We start from the raw sequence: 24,616 nt of genomic DNA on the forward strand, positions 1-24,616 counted from the left end.
AACCATAATAAAGATAACACCTCAACATATCACAGTATTTTTTTTTCTCTGCTTCTGCTCCTTCCATCATAATAACACGGAAGTAACTGACAGCTGGAGTTGGCAGGGGGTAGCTGGGTGTGAGTTGTTTATTGTTGTTGGGTTTGGGTTGTTGGGGGTTTTTTTAATCCAGTCAAAAATAGATGCTTTGCATATTGTTCAACACATACAGCAACAGTCTGCTGTCTAGCTTCTGTCATTTTGGCATTCTATTGTTGATCACTTAATACCATCCTTTGCAGCATAACTTCCCCATTTTTGTCTTTCACCCTTCGTTGAGTTTTACACATTTGAGCAACACAATAAGGTAAAGATTCAGCAAGAGACTACAAAAATGCTCAGATAAGATTTATATCTGACTCAAGTGAGGCAGCCAAGATTTTTCAGAACAGCAGCGTGTTCAGAAAAGTCAACATCTCCTCCAGCTGGCAGTCCTGATGACCCTATTCCCAACCTCTCCATCCTCATATCATATACACTCTCCCCCTGTATTTAAGCTACACACATTTTTTATCTTGCCCTCTGTTACTCACTCTTTTTTCTACTGAACTGCTAGCTGTCACACTCTTCAGAAGGAATGCACCTTCAACAGTAGCATGGTGATGGCTGTATCAGTGTTCCATATTTTAATTTTGTGAAGACTCCTTTGATTTAATCTATCTGCACTCCAGACCACTTATCTCTTCTTATGCCTTCTGCTTTTACATTTATACACATGGTGCACCAATACTCTTCAGCTTTATTAGTCGTTCTGATCCAGAACCTCCACCACTTTCAAGTTTTCAAAATAGTTTCATTTACTAAGTAGAAGATAATTCTGCCTGGACATTGCTCCTTTTATGGTCAAGGAATCGCTAGAACCCATCTTTCCTGTGTGCTTTACGGTTTAGCCATCTCAAATTTCTAATCTTTGGGTATTTAAAATACATGATTGCTTAACATTTCAAACGACCCAGTTACATCACGGGATCCAATTATTTTATTTAACATCTTTCAAATCTAAGCTTGTATTGCTACACAAATCTTTACTCCACCAGTTCAAACTGCAACTTGATTAATGAACTCAGAACATGCTACTTGGCACCAAAAAAACTCAAAGATAAAAAAATACGATGTTATTCATGACAGTGACAATTCCAAAATCTAGCATGACAGCAAACAGGAAGTTTTTACTTGCAAAGTATTGAAAAGTATAAAAATTGCACATAGCAGAAAAAAATAATAAGGTAGTACTCTGGGAACAGAGACATTCTAAGAAAAATGGAAATCCACAAACAGAAAAAAAACCACTCGACATATTTTTTTCCTTTTACATCTCTTCATCCGCTGTAAACTTTCACTTCATAGTTGGTTTTTGTTTAAATGAGTAAAAAACACTTGCAATATTAGACTGAGTCCCTTTTTCAGAAAATTTAAGTATTTTGCTTCCAAAAGAAAACCCAAAGTAAAGCAAGAAACACAAGCTGTAATTCACAATTGTACAGCAGTTTATTACTATTTGTACCAAACTCTGGAAGGTGCTATTTCAATTTGTTTCAGTCATATGCATCTGCATGAAGTATCACAAACCCCAGCATCATTTAAAAAGCAGTAGCAGTGTTTAACTCAGTATATACAAGGCTCAGAAAAGCCTCATGTAACATGGTCTGAGTGCCACCACCAAAAATGCAGATGTATCATGGTTTAACACCAGGCAGCAACTAAACAGCATGCAAGCTGCTTGCTCATTCCTCCCCCTGCAGTGGGATGGGGGAGAGCACCGGGGGGGGAAGTAAAATTCACGGGTTGAGATAAAGACAGTTTAATAGGACAGAAAAGGAAGGGATAATAATAATAATAATGATGATGATGATGATGATGCAAAACAAGTGATCCACAATGCAATTGCTCACCACCCGCTGACCGATGCTGAGCCACAGTGACCTCCAGCCAACTCCCCCCAGTTTATATACTGGGCATGATGTAATATGATATGGAATACCCTTTGACTCGTTTGGGTCAGCTGTCCTTGCTGTGTCCCCTCCCAGCTTCTTGTGCACTCCCAGCCTCTGCTGGCAGTGAAGTGTGAAAAGCTGAAAAGTCCTTGACTTAGTATAAACACTGCTTAGCAACAGCTAAAACATCAGTGTGTTATCAACATTATTCTCATCCTCAATCCAAAACACAGCACTATAGCAGCTACTAAGAAGAAAATTATCTTTATTCCAGCCAAAACCAGGACAATATGTGAAGCAACATGACAAGACAGCTCTATGTTATGTTTTTAAATTGATCCATCAATCAATAATACAGTCCAGAACATATAGCCTGAGATTCATACTCTCATAAATGTTTACATCTGCTAAGACTTTTTTAACATTTCTCTAAAATTAAACTAAGAAAATTATCTAAAAGAAATATCAACACAGTCTAAATGTTTTGAGTTTCAGTCAATTAAAATAATAATTTAAATTAATACCAGGAACAATCTCTGTCCATTTCAATGGACAGGACACAATATTTAACCATGTTTCTCCTGTTTCGCTAATCACAGAAAAAACTACAGCAGGAAGGAAAGCGCAGAAAAATGTACTTAGATAAATTTGCTCTTTAAGAAGTTTCTTCCACTTGCTTTAGAGAAAGAAGGTAATGGAAATTAACAGCTACGAAATATACTCAATACAAATAATGTAGAAACTCTAAATCAGCTACTCCATTATTTCAGTAAATCTACAGGGGTTTCACAGGTCAGTAGCTATGAAAGATTGTTAAATTATTTTATTCTAAAATATGCAGAAGCTTTTACCAATTGACATTTTGTTAGACAGTAAAAAGCCTAATAAAAATTTAATGAATTCACTATCCAGTTCCTAAGAGTGTCCAGCACATTACTGCAATATGCTCATTAAGTAGAACGTTTCACTCCCTAGACTAAAAACAAAAATGCAGAATGTTACTTGGAATAAGTGGTGGAAGTGGCACGCAAAGAACTTCTAATTACTTACGCTTTTCAGCTTGATAGCAAAAATAAAATAGAATGTATACTTACTGTGTAATTGAATTTTGTACACTCTTTTCATTTAGAGTCATTCCTGGAGGTGGATCATTTTGCAATGCCAATAGTTCTTTTTGTAATCGTTTCTATAAAGAAATTGTATAGAATATTTTAAATATTAAATAAAGTTCAACAATAAACATGCACACTAAAGTACATTTCATTAACTACTACAGGTGAAAGGAGTTTTATTTGAAAATTTAAATATAAAGTGAAATGAAAGGTGAGAAAGAGGGAAGACTCCTCTCCTAGAAATTAAACTGAAAAGTCACAGGCAAAAAGTCACAGGCTTTAAACTTACTTTTTTGGTAAAATGGAACAGCACTTGTATTTGCAACAGTGCCAAGTGAAGAACTGTTGTGATATGAAATACACAGAGGTATCCAGGATTCTGTCATATTACAAAGATGTCAGTCAGAGCTCTAAATCTATCAATGAACATTTCATATTCCCGATAGCATCAGATTTACAATTAATTCTCCAAGATTTTAACAGTAAACTCTTCCTCCTCCAAGTAATTTAAGACACTTCTATGTTGCATCTGTGCAAGCTTTTGCCTTGTTCTAAGCCATCCCAGAGGACAGAACACAAAACTAAACCAAGACTATGTGACTTGCAGATCATAAACTATTTTATAACTTTTTAGTAACTGTATCTTAGAGCCTACAGAGTCATAGTATTTAGAAAAGTGTTACACCAGTAGCTTAGGTAATTCTCACCTATTTTGACAGGGATAAATCGGTAACTGCAACCAGCTGCTTCTATGTGACTACCAGAACTGTTTCTTACAATGTATGGAGCAAGGGAAATGCAACCTCTGTAAAGTGCTATCATTGGCACTGCTTTCAGAGTGTATTTTCTCCATATAAACAGTTATGCAACATGTTTTGTCATCTCCAAGCTATCTAGATAACGGAAAATTCAAGGCTTTCTCATTTCTTACTCTCCTTTTTCCTGCCAACCATTTAAAGGTTTACCGCCTACCAGTCCACTTCCATCATCCCACTCATCAAAATGACCTTACCCTCAAGAGGAATAAAAATATATAGTTTGGGGTTTAGTATCTAATTTTGATTCAACATACATTTTTTTAAAATGTAGGTTTATCACGCATTTGTAGCTGTTTCTTACTAATTTTCCAAACAATTTTTCTGGTGCTTAGTAGAATTTTAAAAAATCCACTGGGGAAAATAAAGTGTTCACTTGTCAACATAGAAGTGATTCAGTATCTCTTTAATACCTTTGAAATAGGACTACAATAAATTCAGACACACAACTCCTAAAGAAAAGGCCCCCATACATTCACAATTTACATTTCGAAATAACTTTGCCTCCATCAAGCAGCCCTGAACACTTGCTTCGAGCTTCTGTTTTGAAAGTTCCTACCTTGAACACAGATACACACTTTAAAAGTCTTTTATTTGCAAGCAATTAAACAAATATGTTTTGAAGTGAAACGTTGTCAAAAAAGAATTTTAAAGGCTGTTATAATTGGTGTACAGATATAAACAAATTGAAAAAACAGTGCTAGCACTTACATAAGAAAGCTATATACATTGCTAATACAGTGAAAAACAGATTAGATTCCTAGTGTTCATCTTTTGCTTCATGCAGTTTAGGAAAATTTCACATTATAAACACCACTGTTTAACACCAGTATTATGAATTAAACTGCAAAAGAACAAAGTTCCAAAACCATTTTACAAATCCTTAATTTGAGTAGCAGAGATGTTTTGAAGCCAATTCTCTTTCTGACACTTTCCAAGACCACCATCAAATAAACCTCAGTGGTAGTCAACCTGTGTATGCCTTGTCATACAGATCATCATACTGACAAATATTTTAAAAGTTCAGAGATGAGAACCTTATATGATAAGGGAAATTCAAACTCTTTCCCTTAAAGAGGAGATTTAGAAATATTAGGTAAAAAATAGTAAAGAACAAATGTACTTAAGAACAGCAAATAATTCAGTAGATCCATTTGCTTATACATGTAGACAAACTATGTAACTGTCTTTATAAAAAAGGAGCCTAAAATCCATTTTAAAATTAAAGTAAAACCAGCCACATTAAGGTAACAGTATCTGATCAAAGACAGTAATTTGAAAAGAGGAAATTTTGTTTATTCTGTATCCTACCAAAAATCCCAAATTACCAACACTTCTCATTTCAAGTTTGGACCTTTGGCCCTTTTCTCCAGCAACCGTCTTTTCAGTCTAATACAGTCTCAGTCACTTTTTTATCCATCTCACCAGTTCAAAAATATTCTGACTGCTTCACAGCTTTTCAGTTCTCACATATAATATTTATGGTTCTTTCTAAAAAAAACAGTAACTCAAGGGGAAAAAAAAAAATGTAGAATGTGTACTTGATCAGCAGCGTACCACTGAAGCACTCTGTTCCTCTGATCTTAAAACATTTACTCACACTGTCATGGGGGCCTGCCCATTGAATGCAAATAATACATACAGACAACACATTGCTTCTCCTCAGTTGCAATACAAAATATATTAAGATCAAAAAATGCATCCCAGAGAAATAACAGCAGATACTATTTACATTTTGGGTCAAAAGTATCACAGTAAACAAAATCATATTTTTAAAGACAAAAAAGAAATTATCTTTTCTAAGTTAGCCAGTTCAAACAAGTATCAATGTAAGTTCAGTCTGACCTGTATTTGCAGCTCTCAGTGAGAATATAAATAAAAAAAAAATTCCATGTCATTCCCATATAAAGCTGAAAAGAGCACATTCAGTAGAAAATGGATGTTATCTGACTATTAAGCCAAAGAAACTCAATAACGTAAGTCCCCCAGAAAAGCAAACCTATAACATTGCTAGTGTTGTAATGAAATAAAAGCAAACTTTATCAAAGCAACTTATCACTGTGAAATACGGAAATCAACAAAGAAAACCTGACTATGATTACCTATTATGCATACAAAACTCCAGTATAATTCTGATTAACAGTAAATTCCTAGGCAAAGCTCCACACTGGAGGGAGGGGATGCAGAGGTCAAGAAACCCACAGCTCTTCTGGACTTGTTCTTCATTCAAAGCAATGTCCCAAACAGGACCAAGTATCAGCAAAAGGCATTATTTCCTTCAGCTTTACTGTAACCACTCTAACCCTGTCAGCTGTGTTCTCCATTGTACTATGCCCTGACAGATTTCATGTATCTCAACATTGCTCCCCCTAAGGGTAAGGCCAGGAGGAAAAAAAAAAACAAACAAAAAACCCAAAACAAAACAGAAAAAAAAACCCAACACACACACATAAATGAAGAGGATCTTACCCCACAATTGCAGGCAATCAGGACAGAAGACCAACAACTGCTATTAGAGATGGCACAGAACCTTTTCATTTTTATTCTCTCCACCTATACTGACTATCTTGGATAACTTCCCTTGAAATTAAAGGACAAAAATACAATTTAATAATAAATTCCTAGGTTTCTCCAGTCCCCATGACAGGAGCTCTGAAAGTGTTAGACAGCTCAAGGGGAAAGAAACGCTTTTAAAGATTTCGTAAGTATTACTCTAGTCACTACAGAGAGAAGCAAGGCAAAGTCTTTACACAAAGATAATTATTACTATTGGACCAACTGATACACATTTAAGAAGGGGTACTTTGGGGAATATAAGCCCTTATTTGTTTTTTTCCAACTGGAATAATAAAATATACTATCTATTTTACAACACTCTACTATTCCATTAACCATGCCATACAAGTTAATCATACCTTATCTGATGAACATAGCTGGGTATCTTTAATAGGCTTTCACCAGACATTTTCAAAATTTGGTTTGTTCTATCAAGCATCAACTCAATTATTTCTGTACAAACTAATGAACAGCTGCCTATAGACCTTTTCCAGAAGACACTCAAGAGTACTCTATAGCAACTGTAACAAAACTGTAGAGGGCATCATGGCCTACTAACCAGAATTAATCCAAATACTGAATAATTTTAAGAGAGGGACTAACCAATATTTTGAAAAGTGTCTTCTAATCAACCTCTCTGGTCAATGCATTCCAGTGTTTGACTACCCTCCTGGTATAAAATGTTTCTTTTGTATCTTATTGGAATATCTCACATTTCAATTTGTGTGTGTTGCCCCTTGTCTTCCCAATGTGGCCCCATTTTAGGTTGTAGGCATCAGCAAGATCTTCCCTTTGCCTTCTCTTCTTAAGGCTGAAGAAATCCAGTCAGCCTCTCCTTGAGCATCATGTAGTTTAGCTCCCAACCATCCTGGTGGCCATCTGTTGGACTCACTCCAGCACATCCATGTCTTTCTTCAACTGGGGCTTCCTAAAGACAGTACTCCAGATGTGTCAGAGTGAGGGGAAGAATCACTTTCCTCAAGCTGCTTGCTACATGCTTGCACACACAGGCCAATATGCAACTAAGGATATGCAGAAAATCTGGAAGATACTCTCCAAAGATATTATGAAGGACTATTTTTTCCTTCCTCTCTCCCTTACCACAACTTAAAATAATTTGTCTCATGTTGTGTCTCATTAGTACACAAAACTGGATTATCAGAAGCCAGATGTAGTTTTAGAAAAAAAAATCTTAAATGAAGCCCTTGAAGGCCAGATTCATACAGTTTAATTAGGAAATTAAGCTCCTGGTTACCATAGTAATTCATAAAACATCTGAAGTTTAAATGTAACAACTTGAAATTAATTCCTCTTCGGTGTTTAACAATATTTGTACTGGCTGACCAAAGAGGTTACAAAGAACACTAATTTTCTCAGAGTAACACCAAGTCTAAAGACTACTGTAACATCACGCACAAATCCAGAAACATGCACTCTTAGCTTCAAGATAATTCAGTTATGTACTTTTAAAAAACCACAACACTGATATACGAAGCCCACACACGTTATGTACAAAAGGCACGTTGCAACTCTAAGTTTCTGAAATTAAGCATTTGAAAAGGAACAGTTTTAGGAGGAAAGCCTTCCTTGTATTTGACAGCCATGAATGCAGAAAACTGTTTTTCTGGCACAAAATTCTTGAGAATTAGCAGCAACATACATAGCAGGACAAAGTACAATGGATTAACACTTTTCAGACAATTTTAACCACCTCATTTGTAGAATCTTATAAACTTAGGACTTGAAGATACCTCAGGGAAGTCACCTCCCCATCTTCCTAACATAAGGATGGATCAAAGATTCTTAAAATATCCTTGTAGTTAAAAGCCTTTAACATTTTCCACATCACCCTATCTCTTGCTTTTGTAATTGGAAGAATTTTCTTCACAATAAGAGATCTAGGTGAGTTGAATAAATTACGTCAAATTACTTCTCCTACTCTTCATGGAGACAGAAGAGAATTCTTTTACTTATTTCAACTTATTTCTCTCCTTTCCCAATCTTTACTAAACACAACACATAATTCTTTCAAGCCAATGCAGACTGCACTCAAAATACCCTTTAGTAGGTCCACCCAGCTTGACAGAACCAAATGCCCTCTGTCAATCAGATACCCAGTTGAAACAAGAGTGATTTTACTGCAATCAAACTACAACTGTGATACCCTGAGAAGTGGTCTTTGTGGTTAATAAAAAAAAAAAAGAATCCAAGAATCCACCAATTTATACATTTCTCTTGTGCGCTTATTCAAATGTCACAGTAACACAAGCCAGAAATACTTGCACAGTCAGAATACAGCTACTGCTTCTCTTTCACAATAGTTACTGCACAATAAGAGGAGAAAGTCATGTTAGTTCAATGTGATCCATTCTGGCTACTTTTTAGCTAGGTACTCACAAGTTAATTGTCCATTATATCTTACAGGTGTCAGAGACTATTCAGTCCAGTGATTTCCAGAAGCCACCCTTTCACACAACAGTACAAGAATAAAAATAGTACTTATCTGGAAACTCAAAGTAATTGTCAAAAAACCCAGATTCAGTTACTTAAACACTTAAAACAAAAAAAAACCAAAACCAACCCACACAGCTGAATCCTAGTGACCAACATAATACCCAACGCCTAAAAGGTATTGAATCTGTCCTTTTTGCTTGGCATTATTTGTTGTTAATTTAAGTAACTGTATCATCTATTCTTTGCTTTCCTTTTCTATTCACAGGCTCATCCCTTTCCTCATCTTTCTAGTGATTTATAAAAACCTTTATTAATGCTTTTCTAATCTGCTAATATAAAACAATGAACCATGGGTAGATTTCACTCTTATATGCTTGTTCCTTTCTTTCATATTGAGCTTTAGCTGTAATTACTTATTTTCGCTTTTCTGTTTTGTACAAAGCCTTTTCAGTCTTCAGGTCACTAAATAGATCCTCATGTAGCCATTCTGACTTTTACTATTATTCCTATATTTTTTCCATATTGAGACAGCTTGCCACTGTAACTTAGTATTTTCTTCTAGAAATTTGTAGCCCTTCACCACTCTTAATTACAAGGAGTCCTTCTTTATTTACAGATCTCCAGCTATGTTGAGACATGCATATCTAAAGTCAATACCGTTATTACTTTTGCTTTTTTTCTTACCATGAATCAGGAATACCATTCTTTTTTAAATCACATACTCAGGTTCCTTTCAGCCTCTCAACTAGCTCCTTTAAGTCAAAATACAAGCTAGTGCAGCCACTCACTCCCACAATAACCTCCAAACAGATGTTATCTATACATTAATATGCTCTTGGGTGCTCTGCTTGCTGGATTGTTCTTTTCATATCACAAGATCATCTTTCCAATGTTTCTGCTAATCCATCATAAGATTTCATATAGAAGCTCCCTTCCTGCTTCTCCACCTTCTATTTAAAGAGACTGCAAAAGAAAACATGGACTGCATTCATGGAGTTATTTACGTAAAGGGGGAATAAATGAAGCACGCATAGGCAATCTTAATTTGATCTTTTCCTTATTTTTGAGAAAGGATTTTATGCTTAAACATTCTTTTAATACAACTTCCCAATAAACCAAAACTAAAAAGTATCGAATTGGTAAAACCATTCACTACCTAGAGGGAAACAGAACAGCAGGGTAGGAAGATCAGAAACCCAAGACTGGGTAACACCACAGTCCTTCAACTAAAGAAATAACCAGCTGCAGAAGGCAAAGAGTAGTGACATAACCAGTAGTTTACAGAAGTATTTTCAAAAAGGTGGAACTCTTTGAAACCAAGATTACTGAATTCACCTCTACAGGAAAGGGTGATTCAAGGATGAAATCAAAGAACACAGCTTAACACTGATCCAAACATTAGTTCCAAAAGAAAGTTTATTCAAGTAGTTGAGACATGACTGACAGCAATGGCTTGTATTCTGTTGTTAATTCCATCAAATAGGATTTGTGCGACCCCTTCAATTAACCTCCACAAATTTTCTAAAGTGTCAAGCTCATAAGACTTCTCAAAGCATATGGGGCAAAGAACACAAAATTAACTGGGTGTCAGTGGAGTAAAATTCCTGCCAGCTCCCCAGACAGCTCACAACAACCTCCATCATTTCAACCCTGATAGATGGCACTCACTGTCTGTCATGGTTCAAGTTACATATAACTCTGAAGCCAGTAGCTTCTAGCACCTTTGCTAAACAAAAATACACACTCTTCTTTCTCCGAACTGGCACGTCTTACGTGGCAACCTCTGAAACTGGTATGGAAACATCTCAAATCCCACAGCTAAATTCTCACTTGTGTTGATTCCTGGTGAATCATATAAAGAAGCAGAAGGCAGGGCAGAAGCATATAAAAAGATGCGATCTCTGAAAAGGTGGAGAGGGTAGCAATTTAGGACAGGAGGAGATTTGGAAGTGGGCAAGATGAGTATTTCAGAATGCATCTCCTAGAACCAGTTAGTTTGGTTACTCTGCACCATTGAGCCAGATGTTTTATCTCACATGAATGATTATTAACATAGAAAATTATTTCACTGGTCTCCGTATCCCTGTCAACTACTTCAGAAAGCAATAACCTATATTCCTAAAGCATATATGACAATATCACCATCACATTCCCCCAAACCAGGGATCTTTTTTCTGATTCTACCACAAACCCATGGACAGACAGGTAGACAGACAGACTTTATCCACAATCCCCCACAATGCAACCTCCCCGCCATGAAAACTTACCTAGCTCTTAAAGGTATGCGAAAATTACCTTTCTCAATGCCTTTAAAAAGCAGTTTCACAATATCAGCTGTCTATTTCCAGTTCTAAGCCCACTGTCAGAACTCTTACAACAGCTTTGCCTCTCCCTTGGAAAACTGGAGCCTACAGAGTTAAACTTTAACAAAGCTACATACAAACAAAAACATGTGTACAGTGAAAAGGCAAGGCACCCTTAGTTATAGGCATCACTACCAAGTATGAATTATGTACATAAAGCTGAGAGCAACTAAGGTAGTCAATGAATATTGTTTCAGTTAACATATAATTCATAACTGGAGTGGGCAAAGCATACATACACTATTACATTGGCTCTGTTGATTAGCAGTAAAATATTAACACCATAATCCAATAAAGGTCAACTGTGTGCCCATACTCCCGTCTTATTATCTCCTCAGAGTTGAAAATACAAACTTTATAAAAGGTAAATGATACAAAGAAAATAAAACTGAAGATCAATGTATACATTCAACTGTCTTATCTTTGCAATTCTTGAATATTCCACTTCTTGGTGTTTCAAGAAATGCTGCACGAGATGTGCAGTGTCTTAAACGGGTAATATCTTAAATAAGTAAACTAAATTATGAGCTATCTTAGTCAAATAATTTACCTATGAACAACCCTTAATATAGACTTCAAAGTCTATTTTAGGGACTTTTTTTTTTTTTTTTAGAGAAAAAAAAAATTAGAGAGAGAAAAGCTGAGCTGATTAAACCAGAAGGAGATTCAGTACCAGACAGGATGTATTAAGGGCAGCAATAACAGTTTGGCAGAAAACAGCTGGGCATAAAGCAATTTTTCTCTACCAGTAGAGCAGAAACCTATGAGTAGAGCAAAAAGTGGAAAATGGGCAAACAGCTTCCGTTCCTTTCTGCTGGAGGAAATGTTCCATCACCACACCTTCTTTTACCATTAAAACAAGCTAGGATGGGCAATTAAGCTGGAATGTGGTGGCCTTTTCACCTGGAGTGGTAGGGACTCTACTAGCCATGCTCAGTTAGGCAGTATCGTGAGGATATGAAGAAACTGAAAGATGGAACAGCAACTTCACAGACTAGGAAGCATGGGTGTCCAAAACATCTGTATTTGAATTTTGTTAGAAACCTATTTCCACGCACTCAGATTCCCCTCTCTTTGTTGCAATGATCTAAGAACCGAGTGGCCTTCCAAGGCCAAGCCTTCCTAGACACTGTAAACTCAAATCTTAATCTGGCTTGGAGATCAAAGAGGAAGAAAAACTCACTCATAAATAGTTAAAAATTAAAAATTAATCCCAGAGGGGCTCCACTCTTCTATTTTATGCTGGTAAAGCCACTGCACCCTACGGAGACCTAACAATATTTCCGCAGTAACTGCCAATGATTCCCTTCCACACCCAAAGATTTAAATGTACCCAGAAAACTCTGTTAGCACAAAAGCACTGTCAGTACTATGATGAAGTCCTGGCAAAGAATTTACATTTCACTCATCAGCTACAGGCTGTCACCTCCTCCCCCATTCAAGTTACAAAATATTTCACAAAAAACATCTTTTCTGTTTTGTAGAAGTTTTTGCATGCAGGATATAGATTTTTTTCCAAGCACTCCCTCACTGAATGGAGGCAAATAGTAACCCTGTACCAGAATAGGAGAAGTTGTGAACAGGCTGCAACAACAGTGTTGTTACAACACCACCATGTTGATTCATAAGCAAAGCTGCTACTAGTCTGCTAGTACAACCTACTAGCCTGAGAGAGTAAGACCAGTAACAACTCTATTTTCAGTATTTTGGTTCTTCCATTCACACATTTCTTACTGAAAAATATCTCAAGTCCAGAATATGAAGTTCTAAACACTGGGTAGGTAGTCCTGCTTTTCAAACAAAACTCCTCTACAGAAAAAAAAAAAAAAACCCAAACATTTTTAACGGTGTAAGTATTGCTGGAACTGATTGCATATTACTCTCTAACTAGAAATCTAACTTTAAATACCAAAGAGCTCCCAGAAGAGAAACAAGGTAAAGATTAAAAATGGTGATATTTAGGAAAAAACTACCTGCTACAGTCCATCTTGCTACCTAAGGAATCTAAAGAAAATATGACAGTTCCTACAAATTAAAAAATCCTTTGCTTCCTAATCAATCGGGTCATTCAAGAAAGCCCCTGCAGAGTGTATCCCATAACTCAGGTGAAATCATTTGGCCCAGACTCCCAAACTCACAAGCTATCCAGACACTTGATTATCACAATCCTGCATGAATTTTTCCTAATCAAAGTTCTTCTGGTAAGTTTTAATCAAGGCCCAGAGAGGAAAGAAAGATAACTGTTTGGACATGCTCAATTAAAGCTTCAGCAGGACACATAACAAAACAGCTTCACAAAATACTCTGTACATAAAAAAATAATACCAGGATTTGAATTTGAAGAATTGTTTTTCAGTTTTATCTATTTTTGGCTGAATATCAGGTTTTCAATCTGTACTGAGAATGCAGAAGCAGATTAGTCTCCTCCTTCTCATTTCTAATAAAACATGTTAACATCTGGCAACCCAGTTCTATGTTATTTTCCCAGACCAATCCATACTTCAAGTTCTGACTGTCAAGCATTTTGTACATTTCTCTCTTTTTAAAGGAACCAAAAGGCAATACATGGATCTTTTAACAAGCTACTTACAAATAAGTTTCTACCACTAATCTTTTGTTCTTTGAGCATTTAAAAATTTCATTAGGTTGGGGGGGGGGGGGGGGGGGCAAGGATTGTTGATTTCTCAGCTCCATAACAGAATATTATCTTCACATACTCCAAGATATTCTAAACTATTTGACTGGAAGGTCAAGGCAACACAGTTCTCTGCTAAAGGGAATAATATGCTTGACTTAAACTCACCAAGAGACAAGATCAAACTGAAATCGAACTACAGTATAATTAAAGATCAGTCAATAACTACACACACAAAACACTCTGTACTCCACAGTCTGAAAAGCTTTTTGCCAGATAATCAAATTTTTTACAATGAACCTGTCATTTTAAAGCAAATTAAGTGAAATCCACTAATAAAGAATAAAATGAAACTGACAGCTAGTCATCTGCTTCATAAACAGAGTCTTCAAATGTACCAATGCCCAGCACAAGCCTCACACAGTACTAAAAAGTCAAACACAAATAATTTTATCTTTTAAGGACAAGAGTCTGGCATTATTTGAGCTGCTTCAGTTAAAGAAATGAATTTAAGACAACAGCAAGGGCTGGCACAATAAGGACAACCATATATCTACCAGGGAATTTCTCACCCTTATAAAAACTGTTGCAAAGGTTGATAACCAAGATAAAATGCTGTATTCTGACAAAAAGCCTTTTGGAAAGAAAAGGGTCAAAATCTTGGAAGTTGTAAACTGCAACAAGATTTAAATAGTCATCAAATCCATATCCCTAAACATGACAGGGAGAGAATTTCTAACTTAGGAAACCTCAATCCATTCAGTTTCCTTGTCCCTTCTCATTATTGGCCAACAATTTCTAATCAAAAAGAAATAAATAAATCTATGTGAATAAGTAGTATCAAATTCTATGAAGCATTTTAGTCCGGCAGACCTTTAGAGACAATATTTGCTATACTCTCGTAAACTATTATCACCATTTATTGACATATATACAGGATTTTCTTCTTGAGGCTGATCAAACAGTATTTTTAATTAAGTTGAATAAAAAAACATGACAAACAACTCTGTAATCACCAAAGGAGAAAATTATTTTTTATACTGTGTATGAAAGGATGAATAGCTAGTATTCTCAATCAGATCATTAATTATCAAAAATAAGGTGTCTCACAATTCCTGTGCTACCACTGTTAACTTCTGTCCTTTCTTTTCTAATATATTAATACTGCTCCCAGGAAGGCAAATGACGGGGCTCCCTCCCTTCTTCCCCTGCCACCCCAGACTGATACCTGTTTTTCATTCCAGTGATTAAGGTCACCTTAGAGGAAAAACAAACAAAAACAAAGAAAAAAAACTGCAAAGGCTGGCACCGATTCCAGAATACCTTTTAAAAGCACTCAACTATCAAAAGCAGGAAGAAGACAGGTTACCTGACCTTCATTCTATCACAAAAGGTTTCATACTGGCTCTTTTTATTTTAAAACATTCAACTTATTTACTTTATTTTCATTTGGTTTTAATAAATGAAGTTACAACAGGTTTCAATGAATGGGCAATATTGTCTCTTCCTCCCTTCGAAAGGCAAAAAACCAATCCCCAGCTGATAGTTTTGTCACAGTCCTTCGCTACTTCAAAACCATGCAAGACAATTTTTGGCTCCAAGTACTGAGCAAAATACCTTCATCGTCCTGTTCTCCTTTGCCCCAGTGGAAACTTTAGCCTGTAAACTGCTTGAAAGCTTGTCTCTCGGTTGTAAACCAAGGCTACATAAGAGACATTATCATTATACCAAACACACTTGTATTTGTTGGACACAGCCATAACTACGGGTAAGTTCAACAGAAGTTGTGCCTTCTCTCTTTCATATTAATAGGGGTAATTTAATCACATAATCTCTGGGAGTATCACCAGTACAGCCTATGCCTGTATAACATACAGTGAAGATCCTTTAGTCTGAAAGTCTTAGCTTGGTAGAATTTGAGCAAACAATTAAAGAAAGTGCTTGATCACTGAGTTTTGCACATTGTTTGAACTAAGCTGCTTTAGCTTATTAATTACAAACTCACAGAGCTTTCCAAGGGAGCAGCTTAACAAGATAACATTCCCTGGCTTTTGCAAATGCATTGTTTCCTCTCTTCCCCTTCTCAGAGCTTGAATAGTTAGGCCTAAAAGCAAGTACAAGACATTTTCCAACTCTGAGCAAAAAATATTTAACATCAACTGGAATAACCATTCTTTACAATAAATATCTGCCTGCTTTTATTTTCCTGATTTACATCACACACGTATTCATGACATATCAATGTTCAATGTGACGGGTTGAAAGCATTCATGGTTTTCTATATTTTAGCTATACAGTTGGTCTATTTGGAAGAAAGATCTGCTGATAACGCTCAGTGACACCAGTTTCAGTAAACTTGTCAACTACTGCTTTCTTTTTCAGAAGTGAATTCTTCCATTCTAGCTCAAAAATCGTGCAGTTGCTGCACAGCAAAATGTTTCCCAAAATTCTATTTACACGGGCAGATACAAAAACAAGCAAGTGAGACTCTTTAGGGCCTAAAGCCGTAACTTCTATTTTATTTACCTTTACTGACTTAAAGACTATAAATTTTAAACTTCACTTGATATTCAACTCACTTTAAAAGTTTATTAAACCCCCCCCCCCAAGATTAGACTATCTGATCTTGGTAAAATAACTATAAACTTTGTATTTATCTTATTTTACTGTAGCATGGCTACATGCCAAAGCTAATATACCACATATCAGTACAGACTGGTAACTGAAGGTTACATAAAGGACTAACAACCTCTTAGTGGACAGGAGAAATGCTTTTTACTTTCAACTCATTCTGGTCTCAATTATGGTACTTGCATTTTTCAGTTTAAAAAATGATTGAAATTTTTATCTTCAACAGTATTTCACCAATGGCACCACTAAATTAAAGCTGTTACTAACTACCAATAATTTCCTTGTGTTTATACGCCAGAATTGGTTATATAGTTACAGTAACCACTCATTTTCTTCTTATTTTCTAAATATTTTGTTTGAAACAACACAAATAGCATCCCATACTGTGATGTTTAACAGTACAGAACACATGTGCATCATCACTGAAGTTCCAGTTGGCTGAAAGCTTTCCTCACTTAACGCTGGGTTTCTTGGGGTTTTTTGGAAGATATATTAAAAATAGTTTAGAACTTTTTCCTGGACAAAGCTGTCTAATAAGCAGAGAAAATTACTTCCAAATTATTAAATAAAAATGCTGCCAATATTGAAGAAAGATTAATCAATAAGCAATTGTTCTGAGAACAGCTGGAAACACAGAACTTCACTAAGACTAGGAGAGCAGGTAAAGAATAGAACCAAGAGCAGGTAAAGAATAGAACCAAGGAACTTTAACAGAAAGTGTACATAATTTTTCTTGCAATTTCAGTGGCCTGTATGCATTTTTGCCACCCCCTACCCCACTGGCTGAAAACACTGGAGTGAAACTCGTGGGAAACTTTTATATTGCTACTGGCTTGTGTTTTGTGATAAAAGTTTCTGGTGCTTTCAAACTGTAACATGAATTCTGCATTGTCATCTAGCACAATTATTTTATTAAATGCCTGTTTAGACATGCATTTTGAAAAATATTCTATTGCTGGAATAAGACTTTTCAAGTAGCATTTTATTTTGATGTGTGCATGTATTTTGATGACAGCCCACCAACAGGCAGTTTTCAAGGGCAAAAAAAAAAAAAAATTTTCTGATAACAGAAACACATGGTGAAGGCTAACATTCTACACTCTTTACTAAAGCTGTTTGTGTCATTAATTACATTAGCTCTGTATTTAATCAGATTTAAATATCTACATGTACAAATCTCATGTGCCTAACTTTAAAGAAAAGGCAAGAGGTTATTTTGGTGATAAAATGCAAACCTAAAACCGTTCCCATATATGTGTTTGTGAAAGCTGTTTAAATATGTCCAACCATAATGCAGGGCCTGAAGTAACATGGTATTAAAAATGAGAGGAGGAGAAAGGGAAAACAATAGTAATTAAAATGCAAGTATTATGAATAAAGCCAATCTTTCAAGTTTAAGATGCAAATAGTTGGTATCTAGCACTTTGTACAGTAATGATATATTTTCTGTACATTTTCAACTGAACTTCCTTGGTTCTATTTTTTACCTGCTCTTCTATTCTTAATGCAAGTTCTGTCTTTCCAGCTGTTCTGAGAACAACTGTTTATTGCTTATTATTTCTTCAGCATTTGCCGCATTTTTATGCTATCTGTAGCTTTAAGACTTCAGATTACTAAAGATGCTATACTGAATTTTCTAAAGCAAATCCATTCTATTCACTTGTTCTATACAATTTACAACTTTTCAGAATATTTCTGGGGGTTTTTTTAGGAAAAAGTTGCACAAGCTGGGGCTTCTTCTGTGAAAAATGTTGGGAAAAAACGCTTTTCCTCCAAGGTTGGTTTGTTAAGAAAAAAAATTATCGCTTGCTTAAAGTTAGGCAAACCAGGTTTAAATCAATCCAGCAGTGGCAAATTAGCCACCACTTTGGACAACACTGTGGTTAGAAAACAAAACACAGGATCTTCTATTATTCTAGAAGAAAAGCATTACAGAAAACTACCATTAAAGAATGTCCACACAGACAAAGATCACAAATTTAAATACTACACATAAAGACTCAAACACAGGAGTTTTACAAGTTACTATGCATCAACTGAACAGCAGTAGCTCTTCAGGTTGATGTTCAGTGCTATTGGCAAAAAGAGGTGATTTGTTACAGTTTCAAAACTTTCCTTGTAGGCTGACTTACAACCAGCTGATCAGATAACTCTAGCTTTAAGTTAATCAGAGAAATTTCGGTGGATCTGTAAACATAAGATGTAATTAACCTAGGGCGTCATACATTGCTGTATAAAATTATGGCAGTTTAAGAAGTAACTAAAACATATTTAGCATACCAATAGATCATTCTTATGGGAAATGTAAATAATACTGCCACAATAGTACAGTGATAAGACTACTGGTAGTTACAGACTGAAGTTGCACAAACATTTCAGTTAAACACTGGGTACTTAAAAACACTGTACATAATCAGAAAAAGGATGTCTCCTTTTTATCTCAGGCAACTTACATATTAAACATCAGCACTAATAAATTAAATTATCTTGAACCAAAAACACACTTAAAATTATATACAACAGTTTCCTTTGTAAAATTTTTTTTTTTTTTGCATTGAAGATTTAGATGCTAATTAATAGAAGAATTCAGAGCCTTGAGGTCTTGTTCATCTGGGAAGGTGTCTACTGTTGAGAAACTTACTAATTTTACAGTTCACTTACTAATTTTTCATTTATGCTTCCTTTTAAAAAAAAAAAAATCCCAGACAATTTCTTTTCCAATTTGCTAAACTACATTACTAAATTAGTAGTTTACTAAACTCAGGAATAAGTCATCAGAACATTATACAACATATAGACAAAAAGACTCCATAAGTTTTCTTGAATCTCTCATCAGAAGACAGTAGAACACCATTTAAAAAAAAAAAAAAGTGTATTCTTAACAGCTGGTATTTCTAAAATGAAAGCAATTACAACCTTAGATTTACCATGACCATATTTTCGGGAACTGAGTACTACCCTCCACACATAACTTGTCTTCTAGGCAATATTTGTCATTCATATATCCTAAACAAACTTATTTAATTTGTAACCCTTATTTCCCCTTTACAGAGGGAGCAACAGGAACGAGGGGTGAGGCAAGCTACAATAAGTTGTTTACTAGGCCAGAGACAGCAACACAGCACAGGTTTACAAAGTCCCACAGAGTGCCTCCTTCAAGTTTCACAACTGTCATTTCCCTATAGTTTTCACAGTTTTATAAAAGATACTACTTAATAAATTATTGCCTCTATTTTGCAGTTACGCTTGTGAAAGTCTGAGCGTTAAAAGAGCATTACAAAAACGCGTTTTCCAGACAGAGCTGATAAAATGAAGGCAGATCAGACTATCTATGGTACTGCTAAATGAAGAACATTCTGTACAGTATGTTCAAGTTCTTGATCCCGTTTCATTTCAATAACTCAGACACACCATGGGTTTTTTTATGCTTCTACACTTCATCAGCAAAATTTTTACCCCATAAAGTTCAATGCTTTAACATTTTAACCCTTTTTAGCTATGCTAAATCCCAGTTATCAGGACAATTAAACTTATGTCATTGTTTTTGTACGTTCCTTCTGGTCTGTTTCATTACTAGTGACAAAAAATGTAAGTTATATTGGACCAAAACGAAAACAAGAAAGAGAAAAGAAGCAGCAGTTTGAGAAAGAAAACAGAAGTGCCAGATCATCCAGATCTAAAAACAAAATGGAAAACTGTAAAAACTCAAGGAAAAGCAGAACAGTTACAGGTGAAATAAGGAAGGACAGGGGCCACTGCCACAAAACCCAGCAATCTTTTCTCCTGCCCCTCTCAATAAATCACCACCCACTCAGAGCAGCACACAGTGAAAGTGATCCATTCTTCCAGAGCAATTTCTGCAGCTACTATTTAAGAACTCCTTCGGAGAAGGTATGAATAAATAATTCAGCTGGAAATACCTGTCAAGCAGCAGGATGTTTCATGCTACTGTACCCACAGCAACCCCATCCAACCAAGTAAAACCAGACGTTATCGGTCCACAGGACTGACACCACGCTACAATCTCAATTTACGGAGAGACAGAGGACCCCACGGGCATACGGCTTGGGACAAAACTTGCCTGTCCCAGCCCCCCCCATACCGGAGAATTACAGTGCTGTACCCCAAGAAACGCCCGGGAAGATACAGTTGTTGGTTGCATCCTTCGACACCGTCCTCACGGTGTCACGGGGGGGGGGGGGGGGGTGTATCTCCCTGACTCCCTCCGCTACGCCGCGGCCACACCGCCGAGGGAGGGAGGGGGACGACCCCGCCACCTCCCACATCGACCAGCGAAGCCGTGGCCCCCTAAAACCCTGCCGAGGGGGAGAGGAGGCATCGCTGCCAGACCTCTCCCCGAGGCAACTCGCCCCCCCGGCGCCTCCCGCCTCCTCCCCCGCCCGCCATCCTGCCCCGCCCGCCCTCACTTGCGGCTCCCTCCTCCCTCCCTCCCTCGCCGCAGCCGGAGCCCGGCCTCGCCCCTCGCAGCCTGTCCCCGCGGGTCTCAGCTCCATCCCGGCGCCGGGCCAGCCCTACCCTGCCCTCCCCGGCCCTGCCGAGCGGCCGCCGGCCCTCCCTACCCCCGCGGCCGCGCCGGAGCCGCCACGCAACCGATCCCCTCAGCCGCTGCCCCCGCGGTTGCTCCGCCCGCACCGCTCCCCAGAGCGCACCACCACGCACCCGCCCGGGGGAACGGCTCCTCCCGGCTCCGGGCCGCCGCCGCTGCCGCTCGGCCCCCGCGCCCCGGCGCTGCCCCGGCTCCGCCGCAGGCTCCTCACCTGCATAGACGCCATGATGGATCCTCCCCCTCCCCACTGCGCCGCCGGCCCGGGCCCACAGAGACGCAGCGCCGCACGCCCGTCCCCTCCCCGCCTTCCCCGGTCACGTGCCCGCGCCGCCGGCGGGGCGGCCGCGCATGCGCGGGGAGAGGGCGGTGCGGGCGGGCGTCACCCTTGGGCTCCCGCCGCCGCCGCCACTGCTACCGCCACCGCCATTGCCGGCCGCGGGGGAGGCGCCTCGCTGCGCCCATCGCAGGGCTCCCCCGGTGCTGCCCGTCCTCTGCTCGGGAGGGAGCTAACCCCCCCACCCGGCCTCTCATGTTTGTAAAGGTTTTATACCCGCACGCCCAGAGTCTTTAGGGGAGCTAGTTAATGCCGGCTGTGCCCTTTTATGGGTTTCTCCGGGCTCCCCTCACGTCTGGCGTGTCCCGGCGGGAAGGAGGGATGAGGGATGCGCAGCGGGCCCGGGCCGGCCCTGCTCGGCTTGCCGGGTTCAGGACGGCGGGGCCGTGGGCTGGTTTGCCGTGGGAGAAGGCCTGCCTGCGGCTTGGGGTGAGGGACGGCTCTCCTGGCGAGGGGAGGCCTTTCTGCCTCCCGCGCTGCGCTGCCCACAGGTCTTCAGTCTTCAGATAACCTGGTTTTTCTGCAGTGGTGGTCGGGTGGCGCACATGCCCAAATTAGCTCGGGTGTACTTTAAGCGGGAGCATTTTTAGATGCGATGTTTTCCTTTCCTGGAGTGGAACATCCTTTGTGCTTTGCACCAGATGATTTTGTGGTAACTGCGTAGGTGAAAATAAACGCGCCGCTCGCTAGAAGCAACCTGCATGCAATCAATAAATTAAGCAAATTGTGGAAACACTTTTCATAAAGCAGTTACTCCAGCTATAGTATTTCAGGCCTAACAGATCCTCAGGATAAACCCACAAAATGTTTTTTCAAAGTCAAACCTATAAAACTCATAATCCTAGTGGATATGTAAACCAAGGATTTAATAGAGATACTGATTTCATAGCTCGTTACAATACCCATCTCCCTGCTGATAGCACTACACGTTCCAAAAACATTGGAGTACCTTTCTCCATCCCTTCACACCCACGCTTTCTGATGATGCTAAAGAAGCCCTTTGGGTCACTTCTGCTTCATCAGTAGCACCTGATTTTTCCTTCAGAGGTGGCCTAGATACACATCCAATTAAATTATTGAACAGTTGTTCTCAGTTTGTGTTTACCTTTGAAATCTGCTTCTTTAATTTTAGACCTAAAGACAGGTTGTGCATCCAAAAGCCTGCCTACTTTCTTTAACCATATTATTTAATGTGATGCAAGATACTACTTCTACGTACAAGCTTTACCTTCTGGTATGTTTTTATGCATCCTCAACTTTGAAAATGGCTATCATCTGGAGGAAAACAAAAACCCAGCAGAACACGGCATCAGCTTCCAACTTGTACCCAGCACCAACAGTGTTGCCAATGTTGAAGCGAGTATACAAACTTCTGGGGTTTGCTTGAAGGGAGGAACAGAAGGAGTATCCTTGCCCTCTGAGGTAGCTGCAGAAGGGAACAAGCCTCTTGGCTTTGCGGGAATTTGCTGATGACAGAATTGAGTATGTGTCAATTTTTGCATAGAAAGGAAGACTAGCCTACCAAAAGTAAAGATGGAAAAAGTATCGTGATACTAACCAAATCCTATACTTCTTGTCCTCTAAATTCAACCTCAGTTTTCATGTCGTAAACTATGGCCTCCTGATGCTGTGCAAGCTGGCATTGCTGTACTGACTTTATGTAAGTAACACCTAAGTCAGAAGAATCTTGCTCGGTGTATTTTCCCTGGAAGTCAGTATTTATGTACTATATGATTTCACAACACCGTTTAGGTTGCAGAGGATTTATTGCATTAAGTAGACGTTTAGACCTGGTAGAGGTTTCTTTTTCCTGCAGTTCTTCAGAACTAACTTAGGCTGTTAGAACATTAAGTGGAACGTCGCTATTTCTGTTTTACTAGATGTTGTTGTTTTGCATGATCCAAACATATGTTTATCCTAAAATACATTTCTTAATGCCATATGCCACAAAGATAGCAAGAACATCAAGTTTAAGCAATGGACATGTGTTCGGCTATAAACATGGACATACTGACTATCTGTGTTGATGTAATCACAGTGAGATAAAACTGATTTCAATCCGTTATATTCAGTTTCTTAACCCTGTTCCAGAAGACCCTGTTCAAGGTCAGAAGATATGAACAGGCATAAGCTTATGAATGCCAGCACACTTCACAGGCTGCAAGCTAGTTTTGTATTAAAAGATCGGCTTTGTAGTCTTAAGCTAACTGTAATCAGTACAAATATGACTTCTACTCTATAACAAAAGAAAAAAATTCTCTCTGGATGAAAAGCCATGTTAGCAGAAAATCATAGCTTTTAACTGTCCTTATGTTCAAGAAGTCTTTTTTTCCTATCACACAGAGCTCTGCAATGTTAAAAACAAGGCACCTACCACATTTTGGACTAAAATATTGTTTACTGAGATAACTTCATCTATGCTGCAAAATCCCATTCCTAAGGATAGCAGGCACGAAAAGCAAGGGACAGTTTGCCCTTCACATAAATAATAATGCACCAACAAATTACTACCCGACCCTATCTTAATGAGTATGTAAGAAACTAAAGCATTACTCTGCAGCTGAAACTCGTGACCAGATCCCCTCATCCCTAAATTCACTTTGAGTAGTTTATTCTTACAGGACTGCCAAAGGTATCTTTTATCACTGTTGTTACATCTTTGTTTTTTAAAGTGTCATGCAATTGCCTAATACACACATGCAACATTTTTAGCTCTTTGTCACCATGGGAATAGGGGCAGCTAGAGAATTATCCCTGTGTTTTATTGGGTTTTTTCCCTTTCCCCATGTCTCAGTAACCTGGCTTGCAGACAGTGCTTTTCAGTAAGTGTTTTTGTACAGTGCATAATGCTATAGGGATTCAATCCCTTAAGCACAATAAGAGACTTCCAGAAAGAATTTATATGAACATCAGTATTTTCTTCCTTAAATACAATTCCATTCTTGATTTTGTGGTGGCTCATAGTATTCTTTGTTCTACGTTCTTCAGTAATCTCAGCAATGAAAGGCCCAAAATCCCGGAGTGGGTAGATTTCACAAGGAGTTGGTTATATTGTAATTTGCTGTTCATTTCAGTGTTGACCTTTACCTGTGCAAAATGTAGAAGAAAACACTTTTGCAGTTAACCCTTCCTAATCTGTTGCAGGTGTAGAGATAGCCAACGCAATAGTTGTTTGG

The 24,616-nt window shown here is 38.2% G+C and overlaps 1 protein-coding gene across 1 annotated transcript in view; it reads right to left on the reverse strand.

Moving 5' to 3' along the window:
• The window catches only part of UBE2W (ubiquitin conjugating enzyme E2 W), a 33,490-nt gene extending 12,063 nt beyond the window's left edge, over window positions 1–21,427 (reverse strand). The window contains exons 1-2 of the mRNA XM_052787589.1: window positions 21,318–21,427; window positions 3,068–3,159 (exon numbers count right to left, since the gene is read on the reverse strand). Of these exons, the coding sequence (XP_052643549.1) occupies window positions 3,068–3,159; window positions 21,318–21,332 (107 nt within the window). The 5' untranslated portion in view covers window positions 21,333–21,427. The remainder of the gene's footprint in view (window positions 1–3,067; window positions 3,160–21,317) is intronic.
• Between the last annotated feature and the right edge of the window lie 3,189 nt (window positions 21,428–24,616).

Source organism: Harpia harpyja, chromosome 5, assembly GCF_026419915.1.
Source record: "Harpia harpyja isolate bHarHar1 chromosome 5, bHarHar1 primary haplotype, whole genome shotgun sequence".
Classification (NCBI taxonomy): domain Eukaryota; kingdom Metazoa; phylum Chordata; class Aves; order Accipitriformes; family Accipitridae; genus Harpia; species Harpia harpyja.